The following is a 27,803-nucleotide window of genomic DNA, read 5'->3' as shown; positions in this document are numbered from 1 at the left end:
ATTTGGTGAAGTAGCATGAGCGGTGATGGCATGAAGAACAATTCAGTTTTCTCATCTGTCAGATGAGTTGTGGAAGGAAATGGTAAACAACTCCAATGTCTTTAACAAGAAAACTCCCAACAGGGTCATGAAGAGTTGAACATGACTGAAATAACTGAATAACACTGATATCATTGGGAAATATATGACCATCAAAATAAGTGGGCTGGTCATATAGCAAGAAAAAGATGTTAAAAGATTAAAAGAAGGCCCTCCAGTCCATTAAGACAAGAACTATACAGGATGAGAAGATCCTAATGCAGTGAAGGGAGTACTACACTAATGAAATCAGAGTGATTGAGTGGAAATATCACTGGACCTGATGACAGAAGTCCCTGGTTTGAATCCTGGCACTGCCACTTGCTATGTGATCTTGATAAAAATCACTTAACTCTTCTGGTTCTCAGTTCCCTTATCTTTAAAAATGATTTTTTCAAAATAGATGGCCAGGGTGGCTAGGTGGTACAGTGAATAGAGGATCAGCCCTGGAGTCAGGAGGACCTGAGTTCAAATCTGCCCTCAGACACGTAACACTTCCGAGCTGTGTGACCTTGGGCAAGTCACTTAACCCCAATTGCCCTGCCTTCCCCCTTCCAAAATACAACAACAAAAAAAAAATAGATGACCTCTGAGGTACTTTCCAGCTCAGGATATGTGATTTTAAATCTATGACTTGTGACAGATTTATCCAAGTAAATGCCCCAATCCCTTTCTCTAAGTGTGTTCACATTACGGCAAAAGAAATACAGGTAATGAAACCACCAAGTGAAGGACCCTGCATAGCAGCAGCTGGGAAACTATTTTGTTTGCTCTTCTCTCTCCAACTCAATTGCTTATTGGGGTCTACTTTATACCGTGGATAGACACATCACCACTCAGACTAATGCAAAACACAAGTTGGACCAAACTTCACTTTGTTTCCTATTTCATTTTCTTTCTGTAGGCAATAAGGAAGACAAGTACATTAAGAGCTTTGGTTTATGGGAAAGTAGTTTCTCCTGTGTCACCACAGGCTACAGACTGAAATGGTGTCAGGAGAAGAAAGAGATGATGACATCACAAAGAATGGGCCAACAATGGAGCTATGTAAGCAGGAAGAAGCAAAGCTACAAGGAATTTAAAAGAATGTATCTTAGGTCATTCAACTCAAGTAATATAGCTAGCAACAGAGACGGTATCATATCAGAAATTGAATCTGTGTCTCTTTTGCTTTTTCACCATAGAATTTTAAGCTCCTAGAGGGCAATGCCTGCTTTGTTTTTATCATTGTGTCTTCCCAGAACCTAACACATAGTAGGCACTTTTAAATGCTTTTTGAATGAATTAATAAAAGGTAAGAAGAGACTAGAATTAACTGATAGGTCCATCCCACTCTATAAAATATCATAATAAGTTACAATAAAAAATATAATCATAGTAAAAATATCTAACCCATTTAGTTCAAGAAAGATGTATGTAATAAAATCAAAATAGTAAGATAGTATATTAGGGAGTTTGAAATATGTGTATATAGAAATAGATTCAACCATCCAATCTATCAACACCCACTTATTAAACATTTTCTATTTGTTCTTATTTCTCTCATCACTTCCAGGTCTGAAAAGGGTTTGTGGCACTGGGCCTAAATCCATGAAAAGAAAAATGGGAAAAAAGCAGGGAGAGGAAGAGTCAAGCAGCTGTCATCTGACTTAAGGTCTTATCCCACTTTGATTTGAGCTACAGCTACAAGGATGCCCAGTACTAACCCAAGCTGCTCACTCTGGCCAATATTTTCCAATTCGTGGTTAACTGGGGCAGGAGGAAATGGAAATGAATTTGTAACTTCTTTGGGAAGGTAACAAATGAAAGGAATACAGAGACAGCCTACCTAGTCAGCAAGTTTAACATTTCCATAAATCCCATTCCCTCCCAGCCCCAGGGCCAAAAGCCGGGACTGGGACTTGTCCCTGAACACCCTTTTTCTTTGTTATTCCAGGCAGGTAGTGGGAGGGAGGAGGGAGGGACTAACATTTTCCTTCGCAAGAACCACTTCTCCCCACTCCCTACAGGTTCCTGGTTCTCGCTGTTTCCTGATGACCTAGGCTAATTATTTCTTGCCCTTGCCATTATTTAAAAAGTAATTTCTAAACGCAGATCACAGTACACAGTAAGTAAGCTGTCCAGGTTGAGAGTGCCTCCCCAGGTATAGCAGCGGAGCTCCCCTTCAACTAATCTCACGTCCCTCCTTTCCAGGAATAGCTTTCCCCTGGGAATACAGATTGCTCCAGCCAGGCAGGCGCTGACTCCGTGCCCAAGAATTGAGAACGCGAGCCGGACTAGAGAAACAGAGCAGGCCCCTCTTCCCTAGAACCTCGCGCACCCCAAGGCACCGTCTACAGTCACGTCACACCCACTGGGCTCAGCGCTTCTCGGCGCTCCGCTACCTTCGCTTGTTGGAACCTGCGGGCTGGGCAGCGAGCTCCTCCGCCTTTTGGCCACCCTCGGCTAGACAGTCCAGGGAGGGCTCCTGGCCGCTGGTGGCGGTGGGCGAGCCAGACCACCCCGGGGGTAGGGAGACTGGGTGCGCCGCAGGTGGGCTGGGAGCCTCGGAATGCCCCGCCCTGCTAGGAGAGGGGGAGGAGGCGAGGCGAGGAGCCTGGGATCCCCGAGAGTGCGGGAGAATACGGTTGGATAGGAGGAGTCAGGAACGTGGAGCAGGGGAGGAGCCGGTCACTGGAGGAGGAGGACGACGAGGAGGAGGAGGGGGCGTAGGCGGATTTCCTGGGCCCGGCTTGGAGGGTTTACTATGGCGTTTGGGAAGAGCCACAAAGATCCCTTCGGGACGTCAGTGGGCCACCTGATAGGTAAGGCGGCAGAGGCGGGGTGAGCACCTCCGCGGAGTTACCTAAGTCGGGTTCCTGCGCAGTTTCCCTGCCAGCGGAGGACTGAGTTCGTGACACCTGCACCCTTCAGACGCCTAGCTTGGCTCCTGGACCTTAGACTCTGATCCAGTTCCTTCTCTCAAACGCCTCCACACCCTTTTAGGCAAAGAGCCCGTATTTGGCCCTTAGTGTGGTTTCTAAGATTTACTTCTCTTTTCCCCTGGGAGAGAAGTGAGCCAGGTGAACCTAGGATTGTGGGGAAAGAGCCAACCTGTGGTTGCCCTGCCTCTGATTTTTGGAGTCTGGGGGGCAGGAAGGAGACTGTTCCAGGAGAGCCCAGAAACTTATTCCAAACCATTGTCACAATGGGGCCTTTCTCATTAAAAAAGGAAATTGGCACCCTAAAAGCCTGACCTGTGGCTTTCCTGGATAAACAAAGAATGAAGATTAGACAGATTGTAAGACTTGAGAGGGAGGGGTCTGAAAGCCCACTTGAGGCTTGGGGAGCCAGACTGCAGAATTTATTGCTTTTCTTTCCCTGGGACAGTCTAACCCTGAAGTATAATAGAATAGAAACCAAGACTTAAGCACTCTAATGAAACTAGCTCAGCTCCGCAAGTGTTTTGTTCCAGAGACATTTCCTGATTTCTCCAGTTGTCCAGGGTACTTCCTTCATCGTTGTGTAATTTATCTTGAGATACCCATTATTTAGTTATCTGCGAACATTGTTTATCTCCCAGTAGAATGTAATAATCGGGCAGCGACTTTCTCACTTTTGTATCCCCATTTCCTAGAATGTAGGAATAGGGATTGGATTGGACCTGCAGATTCATTGGTATGGGGAACTTCTGGATGAGAAAATTCCCTCTCACCTTGTAGTTTGGTGTCTTCTATGCAATTTATAGAATTAGTTGCCTAGGGCACTGAGAATTTTAAGTGACTTGAAGGAGCAATATGGCAATATGGCCGGTGTCTGAGTGGAGGCCAGCTTTCTATCCTATCCTCTACTTTGCAGTACGTACACAATAAAAGCCTGTTTATTGATTCTTTGGCTCCAGGGAACTGGGAAGACTTGTGTGATGTCTTAAGAACCCCAAGTCTGTGTGGTCTGAGGATCCTGATCTGAGATGTGATTTTTAGTATTAGGCTGTGGGGGGGGGGGGGGGGAGCCCTGGGCAGAAGTTTTGTGTCAAGTAGCATCAATAGTAGCTGGAGGAACCTCATTCAGTCTTGGCTAAATATTGTTGTTGTTGAGTCATGTCTGACTCTCGGTAACCCCATTTGGGGTTTTCTTGGGAAGGATACTGGAGTGGTTTGCCATTTGCTTCTCCAACTTACTTTACAGATGAGGAAGCTGAGGCAAATAGGGTAAGTCACCTGGACAGGATCACCCAGCTAGTAAGTGTCTGAGGCTCGATTTGAACTCAGGCCTTCCCGATTCCAAGCTGATGCTCTATCCACTGTGCTACTTAGCTGCACTGGCCTGAAGGACCTCTCCCTGAAATCAGAGTCTCCTGCCCCCCACTCACCAGTGCCAGTGGGGGATGGCCCTAATTTAGGCTGTGTTGGAAACAAATTGACATCATGAGTGCTTGGTACTCCTTTGTCATCACCCATTCATTCTACTCTCCTATATCCTTCCAACTTCCTACAGTAGTCCTTCCTATAGGAAGGCAGGGTCTGATAGACTTATTCACATAGTTATGACCCACTTTTTAACTGATTTACACTAAAGTTGCAAGGAACTTTTTATACTCCTCTATATGTGTTTGCATTTTTAAAAGACTGCCTTTGAATATCAAAGCAGTAACTCCAGTGGTAGAATTATTGGGCAATTTCAGTTTCTGCAGAACCCGAATATGGGAGGATTTTATTTTCAAGGCAGCCCTGCTGAGGCTCCTCAAGCCTTTGCCCCCCTCTCCCCCACACTTCCCCACTGTATAAACTGGCATGCCCGTGCAAAAAATGCTATCCTCCTTTCTCTCCTCCCCTTTACCCCACTATGAACACCCACCTACCTGGCCAAATGCTTGCCTAAACTTTGGGGAAAATTATAGCTCTGGGAGGGCCTTTATTATTTTTTTTTTCAAAATTTTTCTACTGCTGTGGAGAAAGCTGTGTCTTGTGGATTTAGTTACCTAAAATCATCTTGTCTGAAGTTTCACATGAGATAATGTAAAAGAGATGCAGCCTTGCCATTCCAGTCACTCCGTTTCTAAGCAAAGTAGGAAAGCATTTGGCACTGTGGGGATTTCTCAGCCAGCTACTCTGGCCCTCAATGCCAGTCACTGGGACCTGAACTGCCTTACTAATAGGCCAGCTGGTGAGGATTGCCAGAGCAAGGAACAGCAGCAGTTGTACTTCAGTTCTAAGTGCTGATAGATTTTAAATCATGCTCTCTCAGTCCTCAACTCTGCCTCTTGGAATCCCCATTTCCCTTCATGGCCCTGTCGTGATGTCTTCCACCTCCTTCTAGAGGCATTTTCAAATCATGACCTCCTCCCTCTATGTCCCTCCAAGTATTCTCCCATATCTCCCCAAATCACTACAAAAATAGAGATGAATGGGTAGATTGTATGTATGTATGTATTTGAGGGGAAACTAGGTGCTTGAGGTGGCAGGAATTGCTAGTCTTTGTGATCTTTGAGAACTACCTTAAGTCACTTAAAGCTCCCAGTGCCTAAAACAATTCTCTAAGACCATAAGTTACTAATGAATTGCCTATTTGTATTGTTGAGGAGAGAATTTCCTACAATAATGAAAGCTCTGATTCAGATAATTTTCTATTTATGTATCCCTAAACAATAGTAATTAATAATAATAATCAGTATTACAAAGATCTTTTAGGTTTGTAAAACTCTTTTGACACATTTGATACTCACAAAACCCTGTGAGGTAGGTGCTGTTTTTAGATGCTTTTTACTGACTAGGAAACTTGAGACCAAGAAAAGTGAAGTGATTTGCCCAGGGGCATGAAGCTTATTAGTTGCTGAAGCTGAATTTGAACTCAAGTTTTTCTGACTCCCAAGTCTGCTATGGCCACCTAGTTGTATTTCCTCAGTAGAATGCAATCACCCTGAAGGCTAGGACTTTGTATAATATATATATAATTATCCATATTTGCATTTTTGAAAAGAATGCCATTAAACAGTAAAGCAACAACTATTTAACAGCCAAATTACAGGGCAAATCAATTTAAGTGGAATCTCAGTTCCACATGTTAAACAAAAGCCCCTGCCCCTCAAGGCACTTACATTCTACTGGGAGATACCACATATACAGGAAAAAATAAATACAAAATTATTCTAAACTATGATAGGTATTTATATCCTTAGCATTTAGCACCTTCCTTTGTACACAGTAAGCATTTAATAAATGGTTATTGAATGAATTAATCCTATTGCTCAGTTTTGGTGGTTTCAAATTAATGAGACTTTTCTGTCAAGATTTCAAACTGTGCTTCAGGAAGATGAAAGATTATCTTCAAATTGTTCTTGCCAAGGGTGAAAAACAGTTGCCTTTTCTTTGCAGAAAAGGCTACATTTGCAGGCGTTCAGACTGAAGATTGGGGCCAATTCATGCACATCTGTGACATGATTATCACCAGCAAAGATGGGTGAGTACGTAGAGGGATCAATGTTGCCTGCTGGAAATGGGCCATCTTCGAAGGACCCAGCTCATTCTTCTCGAAACAGCCTGCATGATTCACTTATTCAGAAGCTTCATGCATAGCACCTTCTCTAATCTTTCTAGAATTAGTGCAAAAAAGATTATCATAGAGATGTATGACCTGAAAGGAAGATGTTCAGGCTGGTCATGTATTGAGAGTAAAGGCTAATGAACAGTATGCATAGCACACATACTGAACTGGTACCTGAATCATATTAAGAGACCTAGAGGAAACCCCCATCACATTGAGTGGACCAGTTGTAAATGATTTGAGACTAAGTTGACTAGTATTGCATGGGATAGGAAGGCATGAAAAGATGATAATCTCTGCCTGTTGTGTCATGCTTAAGTAGAAACAGAATGCACAAGGATCCCTGAAGGCTCATATTGACTTAGAAAACCATATATTAACATTATCTGTGTTTTATTTATTTTGTTAAATATTTTCCAAGTCCATTTTAATCTGGTTCTGCTGCATTTGGGAGTGTGTGTAGGCCTTGTTGTCATGGGCCACATTTGACACCTCTGATCTCTGCTGATACAGAGAGAAGTGTCTGAGATCACAATCCATTGAAGTTACCCTGTGGAGTTTCACTAATCAAAACTAAGAAGAAAAGTTAGTCTGGATTATACATTATATTGTGTTGGGATCCTGGTCCCAACTCCAGCCTTATCTTACCTTATACCCGGTCTTCGGACATCTCCAGCTTCTTGTCTCCAAGAAGAACTTACCCCCACAGAACACCCAGGACACGGAAAGTATGACGTGAAGCTGTTTATTTATTCCCTTACATCTTAACAGCACCACAAGCAAGCACAGGAACAGGCACAGGAACTAACTCACTTCCAGGCGGAACTGGAACTAAGTAGGAACTAAGTGAACTCCTCCTTTCCTCTCTCTCCCCAATTTATAAGCCTTGCAGGGGCACGCCTTGCAGGGCCAATCATGTTCTTTCCCGAGTACTGTAAGAGACCAAGAGCAACATCCTTCCCTGAAGTCCTTTATGCACTGCCACGCAGAGTATCACTCTTGAGTCACTGTGCCCCAAACTCCCTTATCCCTGGTTGGTTAACCCCCAGGCAAAGCTGTCCCAACAACGACCCTCAGAAAGCCACGTGCACCCCCTCCGGCTGCCCCCTTGTCACCTGTCATGTGGGAGCCAATCATGCACTCTCCTGAGTGCAGGGCAAAGGAGTATGTGTTAAGAGGAGTCCATGTTTATGGGGCACGCTCAGTGCCACGTCAGCCTTTCCCAACCCAGCAGTCGGCCCCCACGACCCTGCGCTCAATGCCATGTCGGCCTTTACGGCCCAGCAGAGTCAGCCTCCATATCTCCAAGCCCCTGCTCCTCAGAGGTCACGTGCACTCCCTCTGACATCTTGTGACTGCCGCAGTGTCTCTCACACTCGAGGCCCTAACAATGTTGAGGAATAGAGTTTGATTACTTTCAGGTCCATAGTTCAGGTTAGTAGCTGTCAAGTGGAGGTCCCAACTATTATATTTTGATACAAAAAAATTTTGTAGCTGACATCCATTTATTATGTGTAAATGGTGAGTGCTAAGGTACTTGAAAATGGTTTACTTTTCAGTAGTTTAAATGTTTGCCATGGAATTAATTAATTTTATTAGTTAAACCTTTCTTCCATGGATGAAACAAGCCTCAGAGAAATGTTAACAGGTAATGTAAACTTCTCTGAGTTCTGATTAGTTCATTTCTCTTTTTTGCTACAAAATAGTAACTCCCCACTTTTTCTTTTTCTTTTTTTTTTTTTAAAGCAATTGGGGTTAAGTAACTTGCTCAAGGTTACACAGCCAGTTATTTCTGGGTGTGGTGCTAAGTATCAGAGCCCGGATTTGATCCCAGGTTATCCCAACTCTGGGGCCGGTGCTCTTACTTGCTGTGCTACCTGGCCAGCCCCTAACTTTTCAAATGTGAGGATTTCTTCTCCACATCAAAAGATTTTGTCAACACTTACATGATAGTAGTTGTTCTGTGAGTACCTTTCATTTGAGAAAATACCTGATAACAAAAATCCACTCTGGATTGTGTTATACTATTTGCTTGGATTTTATTCATTCTAATAGCATCTACATTTAAAAAACAGTAATACTTGATTGTGCATGGGAATTAAGTGTACAACTTACAGAAGGCATATTTACTATACTGTGTTAATGCTGCATATTTTATTGGTACTGAATATTAGAGGTAGATATGGTATACTAGACAGAGCTGATATTGGAGCCAAAAAGACCTGGGTTCAAGTCTTGCCTCTGGCACACTGCTGTGTCCCCCTTAGGTAGCTCATTTAGCATCTCAGTGACCTCAGGCAATTCTCTTATACTATAGTTAAAGTTGCTGATCTGCATTGGTAAAGAAGGTTTTCTAGGGAATTTTCTATATCTGTGAAATTCCCAAGTAGGCTAAAAAAAAGAGTGAAATGTCAATGTTTGGTGAAAGTAAGATTTGCAGACCCCCTTTCAATAACTTCTTGGGGATTGGGAACCATTGCTTAAAACTGCAATCCTATTAGCTGATCAAAGTCATTCCTGTGGCATGTTGCCTGTTAGAGTACATAGGTAGTCAAGAAACATTCATTAGTGGAGGAGGTGACAAACAAGCCTCAATTTTTTTTATTATTTATTTATTTTTTATTTTTATTTTTTTGCCTTTTAGAGGGCAATTGGGGTTAAGTAACTTGCCCAAGGTTACACGGCTAGTTGTTTGTGTGTGTGTGTGTGTGTGTGTGTGTGTGTGTGTGTGTGTGCGTATTAAGTGTGTGAGGCCGGAACCGAACTCAGGTCCTCCTGACTCCAGGGCCGGCACTTTACTCACTGCGCCACCTAGCTGCCCCCTCAATGTTTTTGGAGGACATTTCACTATAAACTATGTAATGTGGTGAATAGAAATCTGTTTGGACTTGGTAGTCCAGAGATTTGAACTTTTGTCAGCCTTGAATTTAATGGTATGGTTTCTTCTTTGGTATTTTCGTAGTTCTGTAATTTGGCATGGGAAACTGACTCATGATCACACTTGGGGTTCTCAATCTCTGAACACCTATAGAAATCAAGTAAATAGATAGTTTTGATCACTGTGCTTCTCTATTGTCACAGGCCAAAAGAGGCAGTAAGAGCTTTGAAGAAAAGGATTTCTAAAAACTGTAATCACAAGGAGATCCAACTTACCTTATCAGTGAGTATTTTGACGCAATCACAATTAAGATTTAAAGTTCCTAGTTCTTTGACCTCTGAAGGATTTTTTTTAATTCTGCAGGAATACATACATATATATGTATATGTGTATATACATATATAAAATATGCACATTTATGTATATGCATCTGTATTTATATAGAGAAAGAAATCTCTGTCTCATATCTGTGTATCTCTCTCCCTATCCATCTATCTGCTCTGTCTGTGTCTGTAAATCTACTTGTCTGTCTTATCTATCTGTCTATCTATCTGTCTGTCTGTCTACTTGTCTATCTATCTATGTCTATCTAACTTAACAGTTTATCTGCCTACCTACCTATCTATCTGACTTATTTATTTGTCTGTCTGTCTATCCATCCAGCCTGTTATTTCATAGTGTAGATAACTCCTAGTGATAAGATTAGCACCTGATCTGTGCTTCATAGTCATAAAGAATTGCCTGAGGCACAGAGAGGTTAAGTGACTTGCCCAGGAGCACACAGCCAGTATGTCCCAGGGGCAGGATTAGACCCCCATGCTGCCTCTCTCCCATGTGAGAGGCATACATTTATAATGATGCATGATATAGTGCCTAGATAAGTGGTTTCAGAGATAGGAAGCACTTGGGCTCAAGTCTTGCCTCTGACACCTACTGGCAGTGTGACCCTGGGCAAGTCACTTAACATTTTAGTACACCAGGTAATGTTTCTATGACTATAAATTGCAGAGCAATTGTCAATCTGCATTGGTAGAGGGAGTTTCCTCACTGGGAGTTGCACATATATATGTATGCATGTGTAAACGTGTGTTGGATACACATGTATATGTGCTTTTGTGTGGTTTGTATGTGCACGCACAATATATGTGCACATAATTATACATGTGTGTATACCTATATACACACAGGTGTATGTATACATATATTTATTGTATATACACATGCATGTATATGCATACATGTAAATATATATTATTACTTAGAAGTGGGTAATGCTTAAATCAGCAAAGAACTCTGTATTTATGGGGAGCTAAATAGTTGAGTAGATTGGCAGTTGAAGAAGTCGTACTTGTCCTGTTTAATTTCCTGGAACAGTAACTTACATTTGGTATGAATTTTGGTTGCAATAGGATTCTGAGAATATTCTATTTTATAATAAGGAGTAAGTTATTTCAGATCTGCCTCATGGGCCTTAACTCACTCAAGCCATTTGTATATATGTTGAAGAAAATAGACCCTCTCCCCACCAAATACACGCACACACACACACACACACACATAACTCACTCAAGCCATTTGTATATATGTTGCAGAAAATAGACCCTCTCCCCACCAAATACACACACACACACACACACACACACACACACACCCCCTAATCTTAATTTCTATCCAGTGACATATTCATGAGCTTATCTTTTATTTTAATTATATTTCGGAGTCCTGTGACATTAACACTTTGTTGTGTTTGCATCAAGATAGCTCTGCTGTTCAGATTGTTTCTAGGAATGTTTGGCATTAAATTAAGGTGTTTTTTTTTCCTTTGGTATTAGCTTTGTTTTCTTTACTGTTTTGGATTATCCATGATTTGGGTGTGGAAACTTATTTGACTTGTCCCCCTTTTTTCCCTCCCATTTTTTTTCCATATGACCTTCAGTAACTTTGGTGAGTTGTCTTTTTACTTGACTGCTTGCAAACTCTACCTTCCTTCCACCTGAATACAGACTGTATTGCTTTCCCTTTTCCCTGCACACCTCTCTCTATTTATTCTAGCATCCCATCAGTTATGCATGGTTACAGTACTAATCAGGCAGAATCATGCCTCACCTGTGAGCTTTGGGAGTGTTTATCAAGAGAGCTGTTGGATAGATACTGGAATGTCTCAGGTTTCCGATTTCAGTCATTTAGAACCATTTACTGTAGCTCTGTTACATAGACAACAGCCCGATAGCAATATAAGGACAGCGCTAAATAGCCCTAATGAATCAATGAAATGATTCTCCAAGTTCAATTCCAGGGATGTTTTCCTTTCCAGAGCTTTCTTTTTTCTTATATTCCCCTTCTGTTGGGGTTACAACCAGTGGCCATCCCAGGTAGTCTCCCTTGTTCCTTCTTTTCTTTCCAAGCCTTGATGGCAGCTCAGCTGTTCCACTTTAGAACTACATATTCTTAGTCTCATGATGTCTAAATCGGTACTTGGCAACAGGAGATTCTGGTGTAAGAGTGAAGAAGAGAATCACAAAATCATAGAGGTAGAGGAGAAAATTAGAGATTATCTAGTTTATCCCTCTCCTCAAAGAAACTGAGTCCTAGAGTTGTAAATTAGTTTACCCAAGTTCACCCAGCTTGTTAGTCTCATCCAGCTAGACTTAGGAATTTTAGCCCAGTGGCATCATTTCCTTCTTTAGCCATTGGAGCAGTAGTTGTAACTCCAGACTGATTATTGTCCCAAAAGTATGTGCTCAATTACTTTATAATCCCAGTATTTACTTAAGCCAAACATAATTTTGAAGGAAATTGTACTTGTAAAAAGATCATAAAAAATTTTTCAAGACAAGTTTAAAGACTCCTGTATTGTCTGTTAATTTGGATCACTGGTTTTTCTGTTTGAATAGGTGAGTGGGAGTTGGCTTGCATGGGGATCTCCCTGCTGTTAATTATAGTACAGTAGTGTTCTGTTTAGATAGTGAATGAATGGCCAGGAAACATCCTCACTAGGTTCCAAGAAGCTGATCTGGGGATTAGTCTTCCTGAAAATAATTAATAGTAATGGAAATATATCAGGTCAATGAACATTGATAAAACCAATTCCGTGGAAAGGGAAGGGAATACTTTCCATAATCAAGTATTTGACATCTCCTGTGTACTCATAATACTAATATATGAGATATTGAAAATTGTATAAGGCATGGTTTCTGACCTAGAAGAAGTTAAAGACTAGTTGAAAAGATAAGTAATACAGAAGAAAAGATACAAAATAGTGATCCCAGTGATTCAGAAGTTCCCTCCCACCAACAAATCACAGCCCAGTGGTGCCTGCCTGTCATGTGAACCCTTATGTTCTTCTCAAAGCAAGAAAGTTCATCAAGTGTTAAATTATGAAATGTGCACTAAATGCTGGTAGAATTCAGAAAAAAAATCAGTGAGACCTAGGGTAGAGGGAATCATGTGCATTGTCAGCAGTATCTAAACGTGTAAAAATGAACAGACATATTTTTCTTTTTCTTTTTGTTAAAATGGGTTAGATTGTAGGGTGTTTGTTTTTGTTTTAAATCTGGGCCATCAGTTTGAAAAGCTCCAGGTGTGGAAAGTCTCTCTACTACACAGACACTCAACACTCAGGCAACTAAACTTGTCTATAGTTTAAGAGTTTTTAGAGTCAACTCTAGTCTCAGGTCCTAGAGCAATGAAAAGTGAAATAACATGCCCATGGTCACATAGCTAATAGATGGTAGAAGCCTGGTGTGACTTCAAGGCTATTCCCCTAGCCACTATGCTGGGGTACCTCTCAAGCTGCAGTTAGAGAAATGGGCAGGAGAGAAGAAAAGAGATGGAAAAAAAAGAAAAGAAGAAACACCCTTGTTTCTTGCCATGATATCAGTGTCAATTTAGATTTTATCACCCATGATGTACTAGGTGCTACAAAGAACATATGAAAAGTATATCTGTTTTTCTCAGATGTTAACTGATTGGAATTTCATATAAAGATTCTATTAGCTATTTGGCATTACATAAAGGTTATTACAAATTATCTGAGAATCTCAGGGCTCTAAGAAATAAATAAGGACCAGTTTTCGAGTTCCTTAATGCAAACAGCCCTTTTCATCTTTGGAAGATCTTAGAAAAAGTGCTTATTTTTCAGAATATCATTTCATAGAAGCCCCTTCTTAGAAGAAACATGAAGAACCTAACTAATCCCCTCAGCTGTTAGTGCTATCTCCAGCCTTAAATTATCCCCTGTGTACTGTTTACATCTTGTTTCTCCAAAGTAGAATGTTAATTCCTCAAGGGCAAGGACTTTTTTTTCCCCTTTTTTGTCTTTGTATTCCCCAGTCTCCCACTGGACTTTGCAGATGGTAGATGACAAAATAAACACGTGCTGGACTGGATTCAATCTAGGTTAGAATCCCAGTATATTTTCCCTAAACTCTAATTTACTGTACCTTCCATTGGGCATCTACCTGTTTGGGATCTCTTAATTCAGCCAGTCAGTCAAAAAACATTTAATGAGTGTCTACTAAGGGCCAGTCGTTGTGCTAGTAGGAGACACAAAGAAAGGCAAAAGAGAGTTCCTGTCCTTGAGGAGCTCATGATTTAATGAGAGGCAACATACAAACAACTATATACAGACTCTCTCTATGTATATGTATATACGGATACACACACACACATATATAGGATAAATATAAAATAATCAACAAAGGAAAGGTACTCAAATTCAGTAAAGCATTTTCCTATAGCAGGGTCATTTTTGGCATAAATGTATGAGATTAAATTTTAGATTATGATGATGATACCAATAAAAATAGAGCTGGCATTTATATAGCCCTTTAAGGTTTGTAAAATCCTTTTACAAATATTTCAGTTTTTCTTCATAACAACCTTGGGAAAGGGGGAAAATGAGGGGGAAAAAATTTAAAAAAAAAAAAAGAAAGAAAATGAGGCCAAGGTTAAGGACTTGTCCAAGGTCCCACAGCTGTTAAGTTTCTGAGGCTGGATTGGACCTTAGTTATTACAGATTCTTGGTTCAGCACTCTACCCACTTGCCCACCCAGCTGCCAGTAGAATTCTTGACTATTCTGGCTTGGGCTGGTGAAGAGAGGAATGCTTCTACTGATGGACCCTGTTGTGGCTCACGTTTTGTTTTTTAGTTTTGATCTTGGTTTTAGAGGAGGAGGCCTGGGTTTAAATCCAGTCTTTAGTGCTTTCTCTGCCTTTTCACACTTCTCAGTTATGTAATCCTAATCAAGTCATTAAACCTCTGTGTGCTCCCAGTCAACTCCCTAGGATCTCCAGGAAGTTGTAAGTTTTCTGCCTTTACATCAATGAATCAGTTCCCACACAGAATTCACAGTTCTTCTCTATGTCCTAGGCACTGGATGTCTTTGAAATAGGCAGTTGTAGCAGCAAGCACTCCAAGCGCCTCCTCAGGGTTTGCTGCCCATACAGGTTCTTGGATCTGCTTTGTTAAAGGAAAGCAACTCAAAATGGGTTAACAAACTTACTTTAATCAGTCAGACATATATCGTTTACCTTGTTCAGGGGAAAAAGGTCAGCACCCCAAACTTCAAAATATACAGACAGAATTATCAAGACATTAACAGATCAAGTAGACAGCTTTCCAAACTGTCCAACCATTACATCCATACCCAGTCAACATCTGGGTTTCCACATCTGGGTTTTTCAAAGCCAGGGGGACTCTCAACAACGGCTTCCCATAATTCAGATCAAATCACAGAACACTTCTCAAAGTGAGTCCCAAAACAAAGCTACACATCAGGGCTTATATAGCCTTCTCCTGGCTCAGAGAATGTAACAACCTTATTGACTCACTGGCCAATCAAGAAGTATCTACTGAAAAACAAGCCTCCCTCCCCAGGCTTCAGGTGCATTTTAGCCTAGGGGCAGGGAAGATCTTCCAAATTTGCATTCCCATTACAGCAGTAAAGCCAAAACCAAGAAGCAGCATTCTCATTTAGGATTATGACATCTGGGGAAATGTGAACAGATAACAGACTGTCTGTGGTCTTCATGCACGGACACAGTCTCTGCTGGCTTGCTTACTGAGCTGCTTCTTCTTAGGATGGAAGCAATTTGAGAGTAAAAGGATTTTAGGCTACTCACTCATGCCTTTTCATTGCCTCATGGAGCATAGGAGTTAATTTTGAGTCCCTAGTGAGCTTTAGTTAATGGATAGCTACAGATTAAATTGAACTAAGAAAAAGAAATCCTTAATTCCACTCATAACAATGACAATATAAAATTACACTCCATCAGCACTTTCCTAATTGTTTCAGGAATTAAAATAAATAGTAACTAGAATTCAGGCAACTTATTCTATCCCAAATTCTGTGTTTTTCTGTCCCAATTGATAAAAAGAAATTATTTCAACTCTTTCAAGTGGTGTTGAGCCTCTTTTACCATTATATCATTTTCATTAAAATACTACATTCAAGCCAAAAGTTTATCTAACCATGTTCTTGCTATCCATTCTAAAGTATAGTGGACTCATCTTATTTTTTTTTTTAATTCTAAACCCTTTTTCCTTCTGGCTACATGTTTTTAGCTCTTATTGAATTGTTGATATGTCTGACCAGACATATTCTGCGAAACCCAAACCCAAAATTAAATTATATCCTGATGACAAAACCTCTGTTCTCATGGCCTTTTTGCACTATGATCTGTTTAGCACTACTGACTACCATCTCTTACAGACTTCCTCCTCTCTTGTTTTCCATATTTTCCTCCTTTTATCTCCCCGACTGCTTCTCCATCTCTTTTGGTGGCTTGTTTTCTTCTCCTGCCTTCTAAAGGTAGAAAAAAAGCCCAGATTCCTTGACCTTTTCATGTTCCACTTTCTCCCAGTGAGATCTCTTTGATTTCCATGATGCCAACTAAATCTTCTACATCTTTCTCAAGTCTGTCTGAACAGCTCAAGTCTTCTGAGTTGAATTCCTGCTTCTCAAGTTGCCTGCTGGATCACAACATATCTAAGACAAAATTCCATTTTTTTCCCTCAAACTATTCCCCCCCCTCTATTTTTTTTCAAAGTGTACCTACCATTGTTGTTCGAGTTACCAGAACTTAAGCTTTCCTCAACCCTCTTTATATCCAGTCATTCACCAAGCCCTGTTAATTCTTTCTTCAAGGGTCTCATATTTGTCTCTTCTCTCTATTTCTGTTGATGCTACCATAGTCTTCTTATCATGTCACATCACATTTGGTCTATTGAAAGAACCTCATAACTGGTAACATGCTTTTAGGATCTCAACCCTCCAATGTGTCCTTTATTCTGCTGACAGATATCTGATGGGGAGGAGGTATTTTAAGCTTTAGTAATTTAAAACTGCATTAAGATTTTTGGAAGACCCTATAGATAGAAGGGAATTCCTTCTGTGAAAATTCCCTCAACTGATGCAAATCAGCTTCTTCAAAGTTATCGGTATTCCACTGATTCCATTCCCATATTCCACTCCCTCTAAGATTTCCCAGGCTGTCCTCCATGCTGTAGCTGAAAAGACATCTAAGGGGTATGATAGATAGAGTGCTAGACTTGAAGTCAGGGAGATCCAAGTTCAGATCCTGCCTCAAACACTTATTACTTTGTGATTATAGGCAGCTCATCTAACCTCTCTGAGCCTGAGCTTCCCCCTCGATTATAGTGAGGGGGTTGGACTCAAGGGTCTCTAAAGGCTGTTATAGTTCAAAATCTATGAACCTGTGATCTTACTCCCTTCAAAACCTTCACCCTGTAGTAAACCATTTCAGCTTTATCCCTTCCTCTACCCTTGAGGCCTTTGTCTCTTGCTAAACCAATCATCCCTTTCCAAACCACAATTCTGGATAACTCCTGCTATCTGCAGGCCTGTGGCTGAACACTGATGGAGGAAGCAATTCGATTTTGATGATTGAGTCTACTGCAAATATATGTTTGTATGCCAGTCCCTTTTTTCTTTCCTGATTGACTCTCTATCCCACTTTCCTTTAGCATCAGTTTCAAACCTGCTCTTTTTTCTCTAGGCCACCTATGCTCTTACCCTCTCTTTTTAAAAGAGGACCTCTTTCCAGATATCCTTGAAATTATCTCTGTTTCATCTCTCCCCTCCCCCAGCACTCATTCCTCTTTTGCTCCTGTCTTGGATAAAGAGATGACACCTTTCATAAACACCAGCCCCCTCCTGTCTCCTCTGTGAGATTGCCCCATCAGTCATCTCTTTGCTGATCGTTATCAGTCTCCTTATCCATTGACTCTTTCTGCTTTCATCACTCGATTCCTTAAAGCTGTTGGTCTTACATATCACCTCCTTTTCATAGCCACTCCTAGAAAAAGTTGTGTAGACTCGTTGCCTCCCCTATCTTCCCTCCACTTACTTTTCAGCCTCTTGCTATCTGACTTCTGACCTTATCATTTGACTGAAATTGCTTGCTCCTAGGTTACCAGTGATCTCCTAATTGCTTAATCCATTGATATTTTCTCAGTCCTCATCCTTCTTGATCTTTCTGTAGCACTTGATAATATTGACTAATCTCTCCTGGGAGATACAATGACTTCCCTGGGTTTTCACGACATTACTCTTTCTTGGATCTTCTTTCATCTGACCCTTCTTAGTCTCCTTTATTAGATTATTATCCATATGCTGTCCTCTTTGCATATTTTTACATGTAATTGGAAAAAAATATTAATTTAAAAGAAAAGAAAAGCCCTGGCCTTTAAAAGTCTTTAAGATCTGGTTCTAGCCTACCTTTCAAGGCTTATTGAACCTTACTCTCCTTCATATGCTTTGCATTCCAGCCAAATTGGTCTGCTCGCTGTTCTCAGTACACAATATTCCATTTTCAGTCTCTTTGCCTGTGTCCAGGCTGCCCCTTGCCTGAAATGTACTCCCTCCTCAGCACTGCCTTTTACAATTCCTAACTTCCTTCAAAGTCGATCTCAAGTGCCACAGCCAATAGGAAACCTGCCCTGGTCACCCCAGTTGTTTGTGCCCTCACCCTGAAAGTAATACTGTGATCTACTTTGTGTATATTTTATATTTAATCTTCTGTGTATGTGTCCCTCGCCCACCCCAGTAGAGTGTAAGTTCCATGTGGGCAAGGAATTCTTTTGTTTTTAACTTAATATCCCCATCTTGTAGTACAATACTTAGTAAATAAAGGATGCTTAACAAAGGCTATGAAATAATGAATGTGTAAAGTACTGCCTGCTCTTTTCATATGTGAACAATGTGGCTGCTGAAAGGGGTCAGGAAAAGAACAGTTGTGTAAGGAAGACTGATAAAAATCAACTGGTGAAGAAACACAGTCTCTCAGATAAAATGTTGAACACAGATTAGTCTGAGGACCAGGTAGAGTAGTGCCGAACCTCAGATGAATGTAGGGAGAGGATGTGTTCGAAGACAGCAGTGATTGAGGTAACGACACCCGTTAACATTATAGGTCTATCAGCTCATTTGTTTGTGACTGTTTTTGAGAGTTCTGAAATTTATAATTGACAAAATTGTAAATCAAACAACTGAGTGGAGACTATGGGAAGGTTAGTGTACGTTCAGACCTGATAGAAAGATGTGTGTCCTGAGTTTCACTTCAGAAAGTGAAAATGAGCCACTAACCACCAGGAAATTCCTATTTGAGGAGGTATTAAGAAGGTATCAGGGGGGCGGCCAGGTAGCACAGCAAGTAAGAGCACCAGCTCCAGTGTTGAGAAGACCTGGAGATGGAATCCTGGGCTCAGACACTTAACACCCACCCAGAAACACCTGGCCGTGTAACCTTGAGCAAGTTACTTAACCCCAATTGCTTAGGGGCAGCCAGGTGGCTCAGCGAGTAAGAGCACCGGCTCCAGTGTCAGGATGACCTGGATCAAATCTGGGCTCAGATACTCAGCACCACACCCAGAAATAACTGGCCGTGTAACCTTGAGCAAGTTACTTAACCCCGATTGCTTTAAAAAAAAAAATTCAAAAAAAGGTATCAGGAAAAGAAGCTCTAAGAAGAGACAGAAAGTAGGAGGAGAAGGAAAGTAAGAGAATAAGCTTAGCACAGGAGGAATCACAAGGACCTAGCTACAGAAAAGAAGAAGGGTTCCCAGCTGGGACAAATGATCCTTCAGCTGCTTTGCTAGAGACTTTCTGATTGAAAGAGAGGCATGGTTTTACTGAGAGACAAGCAGCTTCTTGAAGTTCATTGGGGGAGAGCTGAATCCTGTTGCTGTGTACAAATTTATTGAGTTTGTTGCTTTCTGGTGCCATGTAAAGCCTGAAAGAGAAAACTTCTTACTGCCATCTACTGTGCTATTTGAAGAGGAAAAGCAGAAGGAGAAGTCAGACTGCATCTGTCTTGCTGGAGAAAAGAGACTTGGAGCTGATTTGACAAAGTAGAATCCCCAATGACTTGTGGCTATAAAGAGCTTGGCCATTATCTGATTTAAGGTTACTGCTTGTCAGTATAGTAGTATAACATTTTTTTAGCAACCCATTAAGTGTGGTCATGAGGTAAAAAAAGCATATCATTGCTTCATCAGGAGTAGAGCAGAAGGGTAACTTTTTTTTTGTAAGGAGCAGAAAAGAAGCAGCTAACAGAAAAGTGGCTTTGTGCAATGTGAATTACTCCTCAGCGCACCAAGGACATTAGTGCCTATTGCCCAGCATTGTGAGTTGCTCTGGGCACATGGGTTTCCCCATTTATCTGCCCTTTCTCTCTTTTTCTCCACTAGTTTCCTAAATGTATGCTTACTTTTCCCAAAAGAAACTATGTACATTGGTGGGAGAGTGTGATCTGGATTTATTTTCATACTACAAGGCTTTAATTATTTTTACTTTTTGCCTTCTAGTGAGTCAATGTTATGATTATGCTTGCTTCTTCTGCCTTATACCTTAGTAAATGTTTAAGTGTAAGAATTAATTGTGCCATAGTCATCGATTTTGTGGAAATGGGAAACATGCCAGTGGACACTCAGAAAAAAAAGTAGCAAAATATCTCCCTATACCAGGGTTATCCCAAGGATCTTAAAGAGTAATGATTTGTAGATTTGTTACATGCCTCTTTCTGGAAACTCCTGACCTGCCAACATGAGTGTAAGTTGTATGAACAAGTCAGCCCAGAAGGGGACCCAGTTCCATGCCTAAGCTATAAATTACTGATCTTAGAGAGTTGGCTGGGGGCACTTACAGGTTGATTGACTTAGCCACATGTCAGGGGAAGGACTTGAACACAGGTCTTTCTGACTCTAATGTCATTACTCACTTATGCCATGCTACCTCTTTTTGAATCAGGTTAACCCCCATTTTGTACACATCATTTTCCTACTCAAATCTTCAGTGGTTTCCCTTTATTTATGGAATAAATTAACTGAGCCATAAAACATTATGGCTGGAAGGGACCTTAGAGACTATTTTGTTCAACATTGTCATTGGAAAATGAGGAAGCAAGCCCAGAGAAGGTGAGGGACTTGCCTAGATGTCACACAAGTCAGCATCATATTTAGGATTAGAATCCAGAACCCTGACTCCTCTTCTAGTGCTCTTTCCAATATAGTTTACTGTCTCCCCTTAGCTTGACATTCAAATCCCTCCAGGGTCTGTCCCATCCCTCTTTAGCCCTCTAATCTCATCTCTTAGTAATAGCCTATATAAACCTTTCATGACAGTCAAATGTTCCATATGAATACTGAAAATACCATCCTCATTTTGATCTCCTTAACTTTGCTAATGCCATTTCCTTGTCTAGAATGTGCTTGTTCCTCTTTGCTTGTTTAATTTTAACCTTTCTATCAAGGGCTGCCTTAAATGTACCCTCCTCTATGAAGCCTTCCTGGACTGCCCACGCCTAGTTACCACTCCCTCTTCTCAATTCCTATAGTTTCTATTCTTTGTTTGACTAACTTGGCACTGGGTGTATACTGCCTTGTATCATTGTTTATCTTCTTTACATCTAGGCCCCCTTTATTTAACTACATTATAAGGCACTTAAAGATAGGTGCTGTGATGTGGCTTAGCTAAATTTGGGAACTTTCTCAGCACCTATCATAATGCCTTTGTACATAATAAGGCACCCAGACATCTGTTGGCTGTGCTGATGATGTGTGCCATGACTCGTCCATGCCTGGAGGGAGTGTTAGAAAATGGGTGCGATTTTTCATGTTTTCTCTTTAATATAGCTTATTGACATGTGCATGCAGAACTGTGGCCCAAGTTTCCAGGCCCTGATTGTGAAGAGGGACTTCACTAAAGATCACCTAATTAAGCTGCTGAGTCCCAGATACAACTTGCCTTTAGACATACAGAATAAGATTTTGAGTTTCATCATGGTAAGTCTGTCCTTTTTCTCTGGGGTGGTAACCCATGTGTTGTTTACAAACCTCTAAGAATTGGAAACTCCTTGTACAGCCACAGGTTGCTTTAGTGATCCTGAGGTTTGAGTTAAAACCTTGTTAAAACTTTTATTTCTGGGCGGCTAGGTGGCACAGTGAGTAAAGCGCTGGCCCTGGAGTCAGGAGGAACCGAGTTTGGTTCCAGCCTCAGACACTTAACACCCACACAAAAAAACTAGCCGTGTAACCTTATCAAGTTACTTAACCCCAATTGCCCCCCCCCCCAAAAAAACCCTTCTATTTCTGATGTTAAAAAATAAAAACAAAAAGCAGTGCATATATATATAGTCAACAATTACCCAGAAATGTCACAATAACTTTCTCAAGAGCTTGAAATAATTTCCTTTTAAGTTTTATCTTACTTTACATAGCATCTAGGAGAGCTTGTATGTCTATACCCCTTTTTTTATATAGGGAAATTGAGATCCAACAGGCTTAAGTGATTTCTTCAAAGTGACTGGCTCCAAAGTCATGATTTTATTTTCTCCTTCATTCTGCCTGTTTGCCAAATTAATCTCCTGCAGACACCAGTTTGTACACATTGTTCTTATTGGGAGATCTTTAGTGGTTCCCTGTCACTTAGCAAGGGAGTAGCAAAAACAAGACTAGAATAAAATAAAAAATAATAATAGCTAATGTTTAACTAGCACTTGCTTTAAGATTAACATTAGTGTCTTGATCCTGATGACAAGCTAGTGAGGTAGGTCTGATATGTATGATCCCATTTTACAGAGGAAGAAACTGAGGCACAGATCGGTCTTACTCCAAGTCTATAGCCTTTTCTAATTACATTACCTCTCTTGACTCTTATTGTTCAATTGTATATATATTCTTCAGGCTATCTTATGTCAGGTTGTTTAGGATTGAGGATTTATGTTACCAGCTAACATATATTAGAGCTATCTTAAATGTATGGACTACATATTATACATTGTATACCTTTTTGCATAGAATGTCCCAGAGAGATCTCAAATAACTTGTTTTCTAATTAGGCCCCATATTTCTATATTGCTTAGCATGTTTTCTTCCATTAAAAATTTTTCTTAAATTTTTGTGACTTTCTTCTTTAACACAGACATGGTCACGGGGTTTCCCTGGAGGTGTGGATGTGAGTGAAGTCAAGGAAATATACCTAGAGCTGCTCAAGAAAGGAGTCCAGTTTCCCTCTCCAGAGACAGAGATTGGAACAGAGAAACAAATGGTAGGTAGCTTCACTACCAGTCAACCATCCACCTTCACCACTTTGTACTAAGAGTTAATGCTAATGAATGAGAAGAGGACCCTTCTTTTTAAGATAGTCATAAATGTCGGGTAGAAGCCAATGTGCTTTAGTCTGCATTTTTGTTCCAGGTAAGAATGTTCTCAGATTTAAATTCTGATCTACTATGGGGGAAATAATGGGCAGAGTTCTTGTTTTATAGGAATTGTGGAATGATAAGAGTTGCTATTTGTGGCAACTCTCAGTACTTGGGAGCATGGGATTAAATTTTGACTGAGGGTGAAAAGTAGTAGAGAAAACTAAGAACTATTTATAGACATTGGAGTGAGAAACAGAAGCCACTCTCTTAACTTAGTAAAAAAAAAAAAAGCTGAATCAGAATATTTTATAGGAATTGCCATTTAGTTAGTTTTAGGAAGCTGTTAAGAAAAATACTAGAAATCAAAATTACATCAGATCATCCAGTTCAGCCCTTTTGTTCTCTGTGTGCAGGAATAGGGGAATCGCTGAGGGTGAGTGTTTGGCCCAAGATCCCAAACAGCAAAAATTGTTCAAGAGAAATAGAGAACATAAAATTCGTTTAGTATATGAACTTATTGTTGAATCCATACACATTGAAGAAATTCTTGATTTGGAATTAATTAATGATTACCCTTTTTCAGTGCTTTAAGGTTTGTAAAATGCTTAGTATGGATCATTTGATCCTCTGGGAGGTAGGAACTACTACTGTTTTCCACTTTACAAATAAAAACACTGAGGTTGAGAGAGGTTAAGTGACTTGTCCAGGGTCAAATGGAACACAATAAGTATCTGAAACAGGATTTCAATTTCAATTGTACCACCCAGCTCCTATTAATGATATTAACTAGGAGGTGGTTTTTGTTTTGCTAAATAATAATAATAGCAGTGAGCATTTTATAGTACTATGCCAGGTTGAAACAGAGAGACAAGGGATAGGTAGCCTCACCACCAGCCATCAATCCACCTTTGCCACTTTGTGGTAAGAGCTTATATTGATTAGAAACAGGAACATCCTACTTTTTAAGATGTTCCGTTGGAAGCCAACATTAGCTAAGTAAGTGCTTTACAGTTATTATCTCATTTGATCCTTACAACAACCTGTGAGATAAGTGCTATTATTATCCCCATTTTACAGATGAGGAAATTGCAGCAAACAGAGGTTAAATGACTTGCCTAGGATCATATAACTAGTAGGTGTCTGTGGCCAGATTTGAACTCAGGTATTCCTAACTGTAGGCTGAGTGCGCCTTTACTGTGCCACCTGTATATGCCCCAGTATATGATTGAAAGGATGCTTTATTCACTAGAATGAGTAGTCCCAGAAGACTAGAGGACACAGAATCATTCAGGTCTGCTTAGTTTCTATTTCTAAAAGCTAAAATAATTAGGTTATATAATTTTGTTTGGATGTGCTATATATGTGTGTATATCTATATATTTTAAAAGGTACATTTTTGCTGAATTTAATTTTTAATATCTACTGTTTATATAGCATTTGAGGTTTGCATAGCTCTTTAAAAATAAATAATAAATAATATTTGCATAGTGCTTCAAGATTTGCTACACACTTTACCTAAGTTATCTCATTTGATCCTCATAATAACTCTGTGAGTATATGCTGTGCTATTATTATCCTCATGTTATGGATGAGGAAACTAAGGGACAAAGAAGTTAAAGGACTCATCCAGGATCACTCAGCTAGTAAATGTTTGAGGTAGTATTTTAACTCAGTCTTCCTGACTGTCTAACACTCTACTCACTGTACCATGCTGGCAGGACAATTACATCTTACCTTCTGGGAGTCTCATTGCTTAAAGCTCTGCTCTATTGCTTAAAGCTCTGCTCTAACTCAAGAAGGGAGAAGAAGGAGGTGTACTGTTGTTTGAGAAATAATAAAGACCTGAGATTCTTTTTTTTTTTTTGGCCATGATATAAGCTGTCCCGGATGCTGAAATGGGCATGGACACTGATGAGGCCCCTCTCTCCTCATAGACAAACAGCCCTCACTCAATCTCTTTGTGCAGGCTGTCAAAGTTATTCTTTGTTGGGGTTTTTTTTTTGGCCTTTTGGAGGGCATTTGGGGTTAAGTAACTTGCCCAAGGTTGCAAGGCTAGTTTTTTTGTGTGAGTGTTGTCTGAGGCCGGAACCGAACTTGGGTCCTCTTGACTCCAAGGCTGGCGCTTTACTCACTGCATCACCTAGCCGCCCTCAAAGTTATTCTTGGTATTCCTTTTACCTGAATTGTTCCTAGAGGAAAATGGAGAAGAGGGGATGGGGGCATCAGGGTTGAGAAAGAAATTAGAGAATGACTTCCCTAGGGCAAGTCCTCTAAGAGTGACCCAAGTAAGGAAATTCAAGGGTTATAGCTATAGTTGGGCGGGAAAACTGGGATACAAGTGGTTTGGCTTACTCCAAATAAGCAAAATCTATTCATTGTGTTTTAATAGGCCTTGTCTCCAAGCATAACTAAGCCACCTCCATTTGTTCCATCTGCTTCAGTATGTTCATCTGCAGCTGCTCCCAAGGCCCCAACTATTTTACTGGTTGATGAACAGGTAAAATCTCTCTCGCTATCTCATACTCTCTCTCTCTCTCTGTCACTCTCTCTTATACTGTCTTTCACATACACACATAATTTTTTAATTTGATTTTAATTTTTAAATTAGGGCATAGATATAGGGAGGTATAGCAGCAACCACACTGGCACACCAAGGATGGCTGCTAACATAGGTTTTTAGATCTGCTTTATTAGGAAAGATAGCTATTTAAAGGGTCAACAGTCTTTTTTAATTATATTCACTAGTTCAGGGGGAAAGTCAGCACCTTGAACTTCAGAGAAAATGTAAGCAGAGAAATAAAGACCAAAGGACAGGGCTCTGACTGCCTGAATCAACTATGTACTTTACATATGTCTCCGGATAGAGAGAGCCTTTAGATCTGAAGGAGGGAGCTCTGGACATACTGCCATTCAGAATCTCAACCAGGGAATCAGAAGCAAGCCTCCAAAGCAAAATACGAACTCAGAGAGAGGGAGAGAGAGGGGAAGAGGGGGAGAGGGGGAGAGGGAGAGAGTGTGCCCAAGCAAGCCCACTCTCGCATAATTCGAAATTAGCAAAAGGTGTGAAAGCCTTCCTACTTGCAAGCTTCCCTAAATGGGCACCACCTGAGGCCTATTAATGGGTGGGGAAGATCTTAAATCCTATTACCTTTACAAGAGGGACTGAACTTGTAATTTCCCTGGTATGGGGCATTCCCTACTGAGGAAACTCTACTATTCTGGGCCATTACTTTTGCTACAATTTACAATCTGAGAGAAATGCCTAGCTCACTGATTAAGGGACTTCACCAAGACCGAACATCTAGCCTGTGCTAGAGGTAAGACTAGAATCCAAGTCTTTCTGGCTTCAAAGGCAGTTTTACTGTGCCATACTGCCTCTCATTTAAGAAAAATAAAAGTTTTAAATTAATAAGTAAACATTTAAAATTTTTTTTATGTCTTTTGTTTTTATCTTTTCTATTTTTAATTATATTTTAATATAATATTGTATATTATATCATATTATATATCATATTTAATTTATATGTTATAATTAAATATGTATTAAACTCCTGCTATGTGCCAAGCAGTGCCAAGTGCCAAACTGCCAAGCATTTTCTTCATATGACTCTCTCAGGTCCTCTAACTTTGACCTTCTTCCCCACCCCACCCCCACCACTCCAAAAGAACATTCCATTGCAACATTAACAATATATAATTAAGTCACAGCCCAATGACCACAACTTATAGTGTATGCAACATTTTTGCCCATCATTCCCCACCTTTCCAGTAAAAGGAGTCCAGGGTATTTCCTCATCTCATCTCAGAGACCAAGATCAGTCATTTTAGTTAGAAAGCATTTGGCTTCATTTGCTTGTTCTTTGCATTTGTGTTATGGTAAAAGTCATACTATTCTAGAATTCTGGGTCAAGAGAGGGATATTTTAATCATTTGGACCATCTCTTGCCTTCAAACCATTTTAGAACTTTCTCTTCCTTTCCTTAAAAAAAATGCAAAATGCCAAGAAAAGAAAATTTAAAAATTTTTATCTGTTGTTCAGTTATTTTCAGTAGTGTCTGGTTCTCTGTGACCCCATTTGGGATTTTCTTGGTAAAAATACTGTAGTGGTTTGCCATTTCCTTCTCCAGCTCATTTTACAGATGAGGAAACTGAGGCAAACAGGTGTAATATAATGCCAAGCAAAGGCAACTTCCCAAGGTTCAAAATACCAGCATAGGTGCTCTCCATTTTATTCAGTGACAAACCGAGAACAGAGAAGGTCAAAACATGACATCATTCAAAATACAGCATTTACTAAGGGTGATTAAATAATCTCCAAGTACTACCCCACCCCAGGACCTTCCAATCATTCAATCAATTACAAAGTCCCTGTTCTAAATACTACTCCACCCCTAGGCTGTACCTTCATTTAGTCCACCACAAAACCCCTCTTCTCAAATGGAGATTAGTTTCCAAACATAAGTAAAGTACATTCATTTGTTCAACCATAGAACACAAAAAGGTCAAAAGTTCCCCACCCCTGGATCACAATTGAATCTACCCCAGAGTTACATCAAGTTTAAGCACAGCACTTAATACCCAAATGGAGGTCTTTTTCTTCATCTTGACAGGAGGCAAGTTCTCAGCAATCTTAGTTCCTGGGGAGACAAGGCTTAGCAAG

The 27,803-nt window shown here is 40.4% G+C and overlaps 1 protein-coding gene across 1 annotated transcript in view; it reads left to right on the top strand.

The window, feature by feature from the left end:
• The first annotated feature begins 2,683 nt into the window (after window positions 1-2,683).
• Window positions 2,684-27,803, top strand: part of TOM1L1 (target of myb1 like 1 membrane trafficking protein) — a 53,161-nt gene continuing 28,041 nt past the window's right edge. The window contains exons 1-6 of the mRNA XM_069067475.1: window positions 2,684-2,882; window positions 6,432-6,516; window positions 9,682-9,760; window positions 21,633-21,782; window positions 22,921-23,046; window positions 25,533-25,640. Coding sequence (XP_068923576.1) covers window positions 2,825-2,882; window positions 6,432-6,516; window positions 9,682-9,760; window positions 21,633-21,782; window positions 22,921-23,046; window positions 25,533-25,640 — 606 coding nt within the window. The 5' untranslated portion in view covers window positions 2,684-2,824. The remainder of the gene's footprint in view (window positions 2,883-6,431; window positions 6,517-9,681; window positions 9,761-21,632; window positions 21,783-22,920; window positions 23,047-25,532; window positions 25,641-27,803) is intronic.

The sequence above is a fragment of the Petaurus breviceps genome, unplaced genomic scaffold, assembly GCF_028583685.1.
Source record: "Petaurus breviceps papuanus isolate PSGF00001 unplaced genomic scaffold, PetGlider_PUasm1.0 90750, whole genome shotgun sequence".
In the NCBI taxonomy this organism is placed as follows: domain Eukaryota; kingdom Metazoa; phylum Chordata; class Mammalia; order Diprotodontia; family Petauridae; genus Petaurus; species Petaurus breviceps.
This window is presented reverse-complemented; position numbering and strand designations above follow the sequence as displayed.